At 43.2% G+C, this 12,684-nt stretch overlaps 1 protein-coding gene across 3 annotated transcripts in view; it reads left to right on the plus strand.

Moving 5' to 3' along the window:
- The window catches only part of SEMA3E (semaphorin 3E), a 264,507-nt gene that overhangs the window by 229,734 nt on the left and 22,089 nt on the right, over positions 1–12,684 (plus strand). For all 3 annotated transcript variants that reach the window (XM_061582315.1, XM_061582316.1, XM_061582317.1), the window contains 3 exons: positions 4,976–5,198; positions 7,350–7,441; positions 11,407–11,448. In XM_061582315.1, coding sequence (XP_061438299.1) covers positions 4,976–5,198; positions 7,350–7,441; positions 11,407–11,448 — 357 coding nt within the window. The remainder of the gene's footprint in view (positions 1–4,975; positions 5,199–7,349; positions 7,442–11,406; positions 11,449–12,684) is intronic.

Below are 12,684 nucleotides of genomic sequence, written 5' to 3' on the forward strand. Positions count from 1 at the left end.
TTGCATGCATCCGTAAGGATCTCGACTCTAATGTTAGGACAGTTGAATCCATTGAGGTACCTAGATCACGGTCTTGTCCTCAATTATTGGATGAGTTTCAGTTGGTGCAGCTTGAGGAAGTTGACAAGATGCTTGGACTGGTGCGTGCAACCACGTCGGTACTTGCCCCTCTTGGCTAGTAAAAGCTAGCCGGGCTGGAACTGCCGGCTGGGCCAAGGAAGTGATCAATGCCTCCTTGAGAGAGGGAGTTGTCCCTCGCTGTCTCAAGGAGGCTGTAGTGAGACCTCTCTTGAAGAGGTCATCCTTGGACCCAGATAATTTGAACAACTATCGACCGGTAGCGAATGTTCCATTTCTGGGCAAGGTCTTGGAACGGGTGGTTGCCAGCCAGCTCCAGGCGCTCTTGGATGAAACCGATTATCTAGATCCGTTTCAATCCGGTTTTAGGCCTGGTTTTGGCACAAAAACAGCCTTGGTCGCCCTGTATGATGACCTTTGTCGGGAGAGGGACAGGGGGAGTGTAACTCTGTTGATTCTCCTTGATCTCTCAGCTGCTTTTGATACCATCGACCATGGTATCCTTCTGGAGAGACTCGCGGAGTTGGGAGTCGGGGGTACTGCTTGGCAGTGGCTCCGCTCCTACTTGGCGGATCGTCTCCAGAAGGTAGTGCTTGGGGAGCATTGCTCGATACCCTGGACTCTCCATTGTGGAGTCCCTCAGGGATCGGTTCTGTCCCCCATGCTTTTCAACATCTACATGAAGCCTCTGGGTGCGGTCATCCGGAGTTTTGGAGTGCGTTGCCATCAGTATGCTGATGACACGCAGCTCTATTACTCCTTTTCATCTTCTTCAGGTGAGGCTGTTGATGTGCTGAACCGTTGCCTAGCCGCGATAATGGACTGGATGGGAGCTAATAAACTGAAACTCAATCCAGACAAGACTGAGATGCTGTTGGTGAATGCCTTTTCCGCACAGATGGAGGATGTTCATCCTGTTCTGGATGGGGTTACACTCCCCCTGAAGAAACAGGTTCGTAGTTTGGGGGTTCTTTTCGATCCTTCCTTGTCACTTGAGGCTCAGGTAGCCTCGGTGGCTCGGAATGCGTTCTACCATCTTCGATTGGTAGCCCAACTACGCCCCTATCTCTGCGGTGACGACCTCGCCTCAGTTGTTCACGCTCTAGTGACCTCTAGACTGGATTACTGTAATGCACTCTACGTGGGGCTGCCCTTGAAGACGGTTCGGAAACTCCAGCTAGTGCAAAACGCAGCAGCCAGACTGTTGACGAGGACCAATCGGTCCTCACATATTACACCTGTTCTGGCCTGTTTGCACTGGTTGCCGATTTGTTTCCGGGCCAGATTCAAGGTGCTGGTATTGACCTATAAAGCCTTACATGGTGTGGGCCCGCAATACCTGATGGAACGCCTCTCCCGCTATGAACCTACCCATGCACTTCGTTCGACATCTAAGGCCCTCCTCCGAGTACCGACTCATCGAGAAGCTCGGAGGGTAATGACGAGATCTAGGGCCTTTTTGGTGGTGGCCCCCGAATTGTGGAATAGTCTCCCCGAGGAGGTACGCCGGGCGCCTACGTTGTTATCCTTTCGGCGCCAGGCCAAAACCTTCCTATTCTCCCAGGCATTTTAATTCATTTGTATGTATTTTAATGTTTTAATTACCTTAATATTAGGTAGTGCTATTATGTATTTTGTATTTTTATATCTTGCAATTTTTGTTGATTATTGTTATTACTGTATGTTGTACACCGCCCAGGGAGCCATTGGCTAAGGGCAGTTTATAAATGAAATTAAATAAATAAATAAATAAATAAATAAATGTGCTTGTCCCGATTAGGAAGAAAGCTCCATAGCCATGAGCAAGCTTCTCCATACATAGCCAGTCCAGAGGTACATCCACTTTTGTGTTATAATGCACTTCTATGCCTTTGATCTACTTGGGCGTGATAAATGATCTGAATGGGCCTTCCACATTCCCTTCCAAAGCAGCTAGATGTTGTGTCACTAATGCTGGGTAGCGGGGAAGGAATGTGTCTATGTACTTATGCCTTCCAATGGGGACTTTACATGGGATTTCCCACACTGTATCCCTTTCCATCATGATACTGGGATGCTTCCTGTGTGTATTTAAGGTAATTTTGAAGTGCAGATCTGTAGGTAGGCATAGGTTGTAAAAGAGTTTCAATTATGGAAGAATGACTGCACTCCTTGGCTTATTTATTTTGGCTGTATTCCTGCAGCCAGTGGTGTGCACTAAAGTTCCATTGAGGTTCACTACCGCAGTGCCACCCTTTTCAGTCAGAACACATCTCCTCTGGGTAAGCAGAAACTAGGTGCAAATGAACAGAAAAATTGGCATTCATGCTACTGGGTATTAAAACACTGATAAATTCTGTAGTAAATCCCTACTAGAACTTGACAGAGCCTCCTCTGTTGCTGTTGGCATCTGTCTAATCAGTTAGCTCTACTTGTTTAATGCCCCATGTGGTGCTTTTGGAACTGGTACTGCAAAGCAAGCCGAAAGAACTGTAAATACCCACCCAAAATGTGCTGATGGCCCAGGCCATTTTGTTTTAAAATCCAGCTAAACAATAATATATTCTCAAATTTTGCTCAAGTTGGAACTTTTCAACAGGATTTGGCACTCTTGTTTCATTGGCTGTGGCTGCACATGGGAAATGAAATGTCCAAGCTTCTGCTAAAAGCCACATGTGCTGCCTTTTATGACAAGCAACCAGTTAAAATCCCACTGCTGGCTGATTAGAAAATACACTCCAAAACTGACTTGGAGCAAATGCTTCAGCGTAGCCAAGCCCCAAGAAAAGGAAAATAAACCCTGCCCCATTTGACAAGTGCAGGAGTTTATTAGTGTCACTTATAGCTCTGCCGCAAGTTGAGAGACTGAATGTTTCCAATAAACATAAAGAGTATTTTATTTCACGTTATTGATTGAAAATCCAATTTAAACAGGGACAGGCTGCTACTGCGGTTGTGCTTGAAATGTCTCTCAAAACCACACTGTTTTCAAGAACCATGGAGGAAATAAATGATTACTAAAATATTTCTAGCAAAATCTTAAATGGTTCCAATTAAAGAGCATGAGGTAACTTTTGAACTTGGAACACTCCACAGTGATTTAGGGAACATTATTCTTTACTTCTATCAAATGCTTTAAAACTTCATTATCAGAATAACAATGCATCTGCTTTTCACACAATTATTATTATTATTATTATCTTTATTTATACCCCGCCCTTTTTCCAAACTGGAACTCAAGGCGGCTTCCAGATAAAAAGTACAACTAATGAACTTAACCCTAGGTGGGGAACCTGCAGCCCTCCAAATGTTGCTGGACTGCAGTTCCAGTCACCCCTGATCTTTGGCCACACTAGCTGGTGCTGATGGGAGTTGGGAGTCCAACAACATATAGAGGGCTGCAGGTTCCTTGCCCCTGCCCTAGAAGCCAACATTTGTTTGCAGATAAAGAGTACAATTTTTCCCTCTCCAGATCCGTTCTGCCCTTGTGTGCAGAAGGGAGTGGACACATGCATAGAGAAATGTGTGGATGCATGGCCATGTGCAGGGATGGCACTGAATCATACCCTTGCATTGCATTTATTTTATAAGAGCTTTACAGTGATTGTGGTAAATATCGACATATGCTATAGCTATGATTCCATTACCCATTATTTTCTTCCTGTTCCTTTCTTTCTTTTACAATGGTATGATTTCAAATTAAGCTGGAGATTGGCAGCAAATCTGTTTTGTTCTGTTCTCTTTTTCAAAAAACATTGCATTTGTGTGTTTGAAGATGCAGAACTCTTACCATCTCTATTTCTCTCAGACCCATATAATATATTGTTTTGAATCTAATTTTTATTTGTTTATTTATTTATTACATTTATATACTGCCCCATAGTCAAAGCTCTCTGGGTGGTTTACAGCAATTAAAAACATTAAAAACAAATATACAAATTTTAAAATACAAAAAAACAATTTAAAAACACAATTTAATTTTTTTAAAAACAACAATTTAAAAACACATGCCAAAATGCCTGGGAGAAGAGGAAAGTCTTGACCTGGTGCCGAAAAGATAACAGTGTGGGTGCCAGGTGCACCTGATCAGAAAGATGATTCCATAATTTGGGGGCCACCACTGAGAAGGCCCTGTCTCTTATTGCCATCCTATGAGGCTCCCTCACAGTAGGCACCCAGAGGAGGGCCTGGGATGTTGAGCGTAGTGTGTGGGTGGGTTCGTGTCGGGAGAGGCGTTCCATCAGGTATTGTGGTCCTAAGCCGTGTAAGGCTTTATAGGTTAAAACCAGCACCTTGAATCGAGCTTGGAAACATACAGGCAGCCAATGCAAGCGGGCCAGAATCGGCTTTATATGTTCGAACCGTCTGGTCCCTGTTACCAATCTGGCCGCTGCATTTTGCACAAGCTGCAGTTTAATCTGTCCCATCAACTTGTACTCTTCTTCAAGAAGAGACATATAGAAAGCCTTGTTATGGCCAGTAGCCATGCTAGGGAAGTTACATTTCACGAGAAAGTAGTTGGGATGCAGCTTTACTCTCCATAGGTCCGATTAAATCCCATAGTCTTAAAGTTCTGCAGTTGCTTTTCAGCTGCTTCTGAATTAGCCAACTTCCAAACTGATCATAAAAGGTTATACATGCAACATTCCATTGACTCCTTTTTAAACCTAGAAATCTTTCAATTCCACTTAGTTTCTCAAACCGTGATATTTACTGCAAAAGATATCCTTTGATATTAGCCCATATCTGGATGTCTTCTAGTGCATGTAATTCCCAATCTGTTCCATGGGACTTACTCCCTAGTAAATGTGTATAGGGTTACAGCCTTAAAGAAAGTGGGATCCATACGTTATCGGCTCCATTGCCTTTGATAGCCAGCTATCAGTATCATAATCTGAATCTACTTTGTGTTTTCTAGTGTGCCAGCAAAGTGAACGGAGGTCTGTATGTGAGCACCAAAGATTACCCAGACGAAGCAATCCGTTTTGCCAGGAGTCATCCACTGATGTATCAGCCTGTTAGGCCTGTTCATAAGAGACCAGTTCTTGTGAAGACAGATGGGAAATACAATCTCAAACAAATAGCAGTAGACAGAGTGGAAGCAGAAGATGGGCAATACGATGTCTTATTTATTGGGACAGGTAAGTGAATAAAAAGGACAGGGAGTTTAAAAGCATAAAATTTTCCTCCTCCCCCTCCTCCCCAGCTAAGTTTCCATGCACCTAGGTGAGCTCTTGACAATCTTCCCTGGCTGCCTCTAGCAAACAAACAGAAAAAAGTTACTTGTCCTTAGCAAAATGCAAAAGTTTAGAAAAAATCAGTTAAGGACAAATAATACATAACTAAGAATTTTAATGTATCAAACAATAAAAGCAAACTTTAAATACTTATTCCAAAGGAGCTTATATTACCAGTTGATGAGACAAATACATACCTTTTTTTTTAAGTGCTCCTCTGGTGTTTTGGCCAGACACGTTTCTATCTTCCTCAGTGGCCAAGTGCATAAAATCCAGGCTTTTGAATAAAAAATCTTTTCAAACTGGAAACAATATATATCACAGACGAATGTGGGATGCCACAAATCACCTTTTCCAATCCCAGTGAATAATGAACACATCTTAAAAAGAAGCTGCCTCTAGACCTTAATTGCTACCTCCCAGCTGAGGCTCACTGCCTGCTTCCTCCAGTCATGTTCATTTCTCAGCTCCCTCATATTCCACTATGGATGTAGAACCTGCGGCCCTCCAGATGTTCATAGAATCATAGAGTTGGAGGGGGCCTATGAGGCCATCGAGTCCAACCCCCTGCTCAATGCAGGAATCCAGTGTTGTAGTGCTATAACTCTGGCCATTGGCCATGCTGCCTTGGGCTGGTGGGAGGCCAACAACACCTGGAGAGCCACACTTTCCCCATCCCTGCAACAGACAATGCATGCTTGGCAGCAAAGTTTATAATCCATTGATATAATTCCCTGTGATGGGCAGGACCTCAACCTCTGTTGCCATGTAAAAGGGCAATTGGCTCCTCATTTCATTGTCCTCCCCCAAGCTTTGCTCCTGGGCCCCTCAGACATATGCTTTGCTGTTCCAGGGGGCTAAATCTAGTTGGGATGTCTGTTTTTTTCCTCCATGCTTGAATAAATGGTTCAGATTATAGGAAGTTGAGTGGTATGAATTCTGGGCGTGATTTCCAGTGTACTGAGTACTTGCATGCTGTGACAAGTGAGAGAGTAAAATAGCATAAGTGCTTGTTAGATCACTTTAGAGTCCAGTTTCTTTAAAATTTAGCCCATCATTTTTTGCTGTGGTAGAACTCTTTCTCCTCAGGCCTGTCATTTGGTAGCAATCTTCTAAATGGGGTTATTTTCTCTGTTTGAAGATTTATTGTTGTGTTTTCTAACTGATGTTTTTAGAAGTGTTAAAGGCTGTGGGTCTTCCGCTCCTCATCTCTTGTAGAAGGACTTCAGCTGTGATCTTCAAACCACTCTGGTGACACAGTTCCTATGAGTTTTAGGCTAACTGCATGTATCTCAATAATCCTAGAGCTGGGCCTAAGTGTCTGCTATGTGCTAGTGACTATCGGTAGATAGTCTAGTGACTACCAGTGTTATTGGTGAGCCAGGAAGGTTGCCAGTTCAAATCACAATTTAGCTATGAATTCAACTGTGTGGCTGTAACAGAGCTGCCACCCCACAACCTGGACACCCAGCATGGTCCTTTAAGTTTCCTAAAACAGAGAAGGCAGCCATATCTGCCAGTTCTAGGCAAACCACTGTTCTCATTGCCTTGACCCCTTCATCACTTTTGCAGGATATGTGTGAGTGTCTACCTTACAGAGTTGTCATAGGGATGACTCATTTATCTGAGATCCAATGCATTGGACTAGGAACAGGAAGTCCCATGTTCACATCCCCACTCAGCCATTAAACTTGCTGAGTGACCTTGGGTCAGTCACTATTTTACAGCCTAATCCTATTTCACAAGGCTGTTGTGAGGATAAAATGGGGTGTGTGAGAGAACCTTGGACTTCTCAGAAGAAAGGCTAATGCAACTAATAACAGTAACTTTTATGGAGGTTTGAATCACTGAAATCAGCTAACTATTTTTACTGTTTTCTTGTGTCTCTGGTCATTTGTATTTTCATACTTTAGAGTGGATAGAAAATCTTATTCATTTCTTTTTCAGAATTATTTAGGTTATATTAGTTTAAAAAGCATTTTGTACTTTACCAATTGACAAATAAAAATGATTGCCAGTGCTAAGTTCTCTTGCCCTCTGTTTTTTAACTCACAGATAATGGGATTGTACTGAAAGTCATTACAATTTACAACCAGGACACAGAATCGATGGAAGAAGTGATTCTTGAAGAGCTGCAAATATTCAAAGTAAGGTATTTTTCTCTGTCTGACTTACTGTACCCATCGAGCCACAAAGACTGCAGTCCTGCAAACATACAAGGCTACTTAAAGTTCATTGGAGTAAACAGGGCTTAAGCAGCCTAAATGAACATGGGATTGCAGCCATACAATCTATTTGAAAATAAATTAGCCTCCGTAACATCTGTCCTGTTAACTTGTTACTGTGCTGTGTTTCACAGTAAAACTGAAAGTCAATTCATCCCTGACATTTTCCCTCGTAGAGTGCATGCGCAATGACTATGAAAATGCCTGAATTTTGCAAGGCTTTGGGATTGGGGAAGACCTGGCAAAAGCAAAGTTTCTTCAGAGCTTCTAGGACTGGTTCAAATAACTGTCATGGGGTATGGTGGGAGAGACACACCAAACTGCAATATATCCTTGTAATATATGGTTCAGATGAAGGGTTCTGTCTAAGCTCTAACACAGAACTGCCATGCAGATAGACAGTAGTCTTGTGAACTCTCTGCCAGTGATATGAAAAAAACAGGGTTATTTTTTCCATTTCTCTCTTCGCTTGAAATCTGACTGCTTGAAGTCAAACATTGAACACTCCTGTTCAAACCCAATTCATAGGTATATAGGAAGGTGCCTTATACAATGTCAGACCATTGGTCCATCAGCTCAGTATTTTCCACACTGACTGGCAGTGGATTTTCAGGGCTTCAGGCAGGAGTCTCTCCCAGCCCTTCCTCGAGATGCCAGGGATTGAACTCGGGACCTCTGCAAGCAAGACAAATGCCCTACTACTGAGCGATGGCCCTTCCATCTCATGATCATTAGAATTTTGATTCAGTAAAAAACACCGATGGTCTGAGAAAGCCATTGATCTCCCTGCCACCAGATTCCACTGATGTCTTGTTTCCCATCAAGTGCTGATGATCAAAGGGCACACCCCTCCCCAATTCTAACTCTTCTACACACTTTATGCTGGTTTTATTTCTTCAGAGATCCTTGCCTCTACTACATGCATCACGATCACCGTCTGCCAGTCAATGAGCTGCTGGTGATGCCCAGGTTGACCTGCAGCCTCATCTCCCATAATCCTCAAGTTCCACAGCTTACCAGCTCTCTTAGGGTTTGTCCACTCCAGCATTCAACTAATGGGACCCTGTTGCATTTTATGAATGGACCCTTGGAGGCAACTCCTTGAAATACTATCTAGTGTGTGGCATGATAGAGGCTAAATGCCACCGAGTCTTACAGTTTCTGTCTCTGGTGCGATGCTGCCAGTAATTGTGTGGGGAGCTGCCAAAATTCTTGTTATGTCCTGTGATCTGCCATTATTCAGTGCTACCCTTTGGGGAGGTTTCTCCTGGGTGTACACAAATATTTTAATCTAATTGAAGAGATTCAGCCAGTCTTCAGGTTCCTGGTCATAGTCCTGCCCTTCCGTCTTAAGCATGAGAGTGTCATTCTTTCATCTCTGGGTAAAGTTGCTCAAGTGTCATGCAGCCGTAGGCAGTCTATGCCTTCCCAGTGTAGGCACCCAACACAGATCACATGTGACACCCGAATTATACAGCCACGAGAGTGATTAATTTACTCAAAAAGCATGCAAATGATCAAACCTGCCCTGTCCTCCTCCTCCTCCCTCCTATCCCCCCTTTTACCCCTTCCTTTGCCTCTCCTGCCCCTCCCCTTCCAATCCTCTCCTCTCCCCTCCCACCTTCTCTTCCTCCCCTATGATCAGTCTCACCAATCCTAACCATGATTGCACAGGAATAAATCCCACTGAACTCAATAATAAGCATGCAAATTATCAGACTTGACTTTCCCCTCTCCCTCTCTCCTTTCCTTCCCCCTCTCCCTCTCTCCTTTCCTTCCCCCTCTCCCTCTCTCCTTTCCTTCCCCCTCTTTCCTCCCCTCCCCTCCTGCCTTTTTCCTCTTCTCCTGCCCACTCCAGCCCTTCCTCCATATTCTCCCCTGTGGTCAGTTTGACCTATGCTAAGCATGATTGCAGAGGACTAAATCCCATTGAACTCAATAAGCATGCAAATGATCAATCCATTCCCAACAAACTTGCACAGGATCCCATTTCTTACCTCCCGGATTAAAAAGCAGACAAATTCACTAATAGGCAAAAATCCTTGCTGTTTAAGAACATACTTATAGCCCACAGCTATTTCTATCAAACTTTAAAAAGCAGGGAAATTGGGCAGCTATAGTGAATGCACCAGGGGAGCAGGAGACCCGACCTCCTCTCTGAGATAATTGTACTGCCCTACAAATTGGTCAAAATGCAAACACCATTTGGGTTGGTCTTTCACAGTCCAATCCACTTGCTGTGTAACTTGGAAGAATCTGGTAACACTTGCCTCTGTTTTTAGTGCTTTTGTTTGCCACCCTGGGCTGGGAGGAAGGCCAGGATATAAATCAAACAATAAACAAACAAACAAGCAAACAAATAAATTCACCCCAGCTTGGGTGTGTGAGCAATCACCAGCTAACTTCTAAGTCACCACCCCTAAGCAAGTTCAGGCTGTTTTCCGCTGGTCACCCCTTGATCAAAATGTGTAGCATGGGACAACTCTAAGTTCCTATGCAGGAAGCTATTAGGGTTGAAGCTGGAGGACAGATATGAAGGAAAAGTGAAATACGATAGGCAACATAAAAGAAACACAACAAGTAAATCTCTATATAAGCCTAAACTAGGCAGTAACTAAGAGGTCTCCAACTTACATGCATCAACACAGCTCTCTCATGATGCTTAGAAAAAAAGACAAATTTTCATGGGGCATAAGTGCCATCTTTTTAACCAGTTGGAATTTGTTGGAAGAGGTGGACCCTTCAGTCCTTGTATGGCATGTAGATTTAGAAACACCTCTTCTTAGGGCACAGTTTTGGCACCTAGAACTTGGCATGCAGAGAGACAAATTTATTGAACTAATGCAACTTTCTTTTGAATAGATATGTAAAGGATTGTGTTGTTAGGTGTGTGTGTATGTATGTTTTTTCAAAGTTGCAAAGTGCATCTATTCATCTCTGTATGTTTTTTTAAGTTATTTATTACACTTACATCCCAGCAACAAGCTTCACATAGTGGAGCAGACATCTGAGTGCTTCTTCTCTCTCCTTCACTGCACACCTTAAAGAAAGGCTCATAAGGGCATGGCACATATGCACACACCCCCATTTGTGGGATCCTTCTCAGAAAAGAATAAAGAAGGGGGAGATTGCACACGAGACCTCAACCTGCTTCAAGGACCAAATGGAGCATCTGCATCATATATCTAAAGGGGGTTGTATCCTGCTCCTTCACCACCTGAAGCCTTAAGCTGCCCAGTAAACAGCAGGTGTGGGCCAATCTGGGAGGATGGTATTTCGATGGGGCAGAATATTCAGCAACATTGGTAGAGCAAATACAAACAACCCCTAGATGGTGCATTCCCTCCCTCTGTCTCTCTCTCACACACACCATATATCACATACATGGTATCTCCCTACATGAACCTGCCCGGGATTTGAGATCTTCAGGTGAGGCCCTTCTTGTGCTTCCCACACCTTCGCAAGTACATATGATGGGGACACAAGATAGGGCCTTTTCGGTGGCCGCCCCTAGGCTATGGAACTCCCGAGTGAGGTGCGATTAGCTCCCTCCTTGCTGTCTTTCCGGCGACAAGTAAAGACTGTTTTATTTCAACGGGCATTTGGGATAGAGAACGACTAGGATTAAGTGTCCTAGGATTGGTGACTACATTATATGGTCTTGTTATTTTAAATTGCCTGCTGTTTTTAACGTATGTTTTATGGTTTTAATTTTTCTCAAAGTTTAATTCTATTTTGAATTGTATACTTTGTATGTTTTAATGGTGTGATGTTTTTAGTTGTAAGCCGCTCTGAAAAAGGGTGGGTAGAAATAAAGTTTATTATTATTATTATAACTATAGAGGTGGTCTGTTACCTAAATCAATGAAAGCTCTCTTTACTTTTAGGTGCCAGTTCCTGTTATATCCATGGAAATTTCTTCAAAACGGGTGAGTGTTGCTCTGTGTATAAGGTAACATGCCTCAGGACTGTGATCATATATGCCAAGTATAAATGTGCAACTGCCACTGAATTACATCTAAAGAAAAATTCAGAGTGAGTTTTGAGGGCCATGCTCTGGTGAGATAGCTAAAGAAAGTTTGAAGGAAGGGAAGATAATGTAGATAAGCAAGAAGGATATGTTAGGGATGTTTCACAGATCTATACAGTCTAGTTCTCTCTGAGGGGAAAACCTGTGTCAGGACTGTGCCACTTCAGAATGCAAGTGAGGGATCATATGGCTGGGTGCTTCTTGACAGAATCATTTTCATCACATAAAAAGCTAGCATGTCATGGAGAATGTCTTAGCCTTCTTTGTGACATGCTTGTTTTTTATGTGCACAGGGTTTTTTCCCCTACAGAGAAGCAGCCAGAAACCTGACAATACTTGGGAAAAAGCTCATAAAGATGGAGTGAATTACAAAGTAAGCCAGAACAGTTTACCCAGAGCTGGGAAGATTACTTTTAAAAAGTAATAAATTACAGTTACAGTTACATGGCCCAAAAAAGTAGTAATTATCGTTACAATTACAACTGCTCTGAAAGTAACTGATTACTTTACTTTTCCTCCAAAATAATCACTACAATTACATTTCAGTTACTTAGAAAAATGCCTACAAGGTTCTGGCCTTGGCTGCTGCACATCTAAGTAGCCTAAAACAACATTAAAAATAAACACACACATACAGAGGTAGTAAAATAATTCTTTTTATCCATATGATAGCAATGGTGGTCTCTCTGCTGGTAAGGGTGGTGGGGAGGGAGGCAGAGGCCACTAAGATCTTTGCACTTCAAACCAAGTGCACACACACCCCTCAGCCAGCAAGCATAATCTCTCTCACTTAACCACCTCCTAGACCCTGCCCTGCCACCAAGTAAGGGACACTCACTCAAGCAAACATTTTCCCCTGAGATGCAAAAAAGTTAAAATACTGCAAATGCCACACAGTAGCCAGAGAGGGTGGTGGAGGCCACTTTGTGTGCCAAATGCAAACACAGTCTTCTCTCTCTCTCTCTCTCTCTCTCTCTCTCTCTCTCTCTCTCTCTCTCCCTCTCACACACGGACAGACAGACAGACAGACAGACAGACACACACACACACACACACACACACACACGTTGTCATATTTCACCTCCACAGTTCTTTATCTCCATTCTGCTGCTGCCTCCTTCTCCTCCTTTATCCA

Source organism: Rhineura floridana, chromosome 8, assembly GCF_030035675.1.
Source record: "Rhineura floridana isolate rRhiFlo1 chromosome 8, rRhiFlo1.hap2, whole genome shotgun sequence".
Classification (NCBI taxonomy): domain Eukaryota; kingdom Metazoa; phylum Chordata; class Lepidosauria; order Squamata; family Rhineuridae; genus Rhineura; species Rhineura floridana.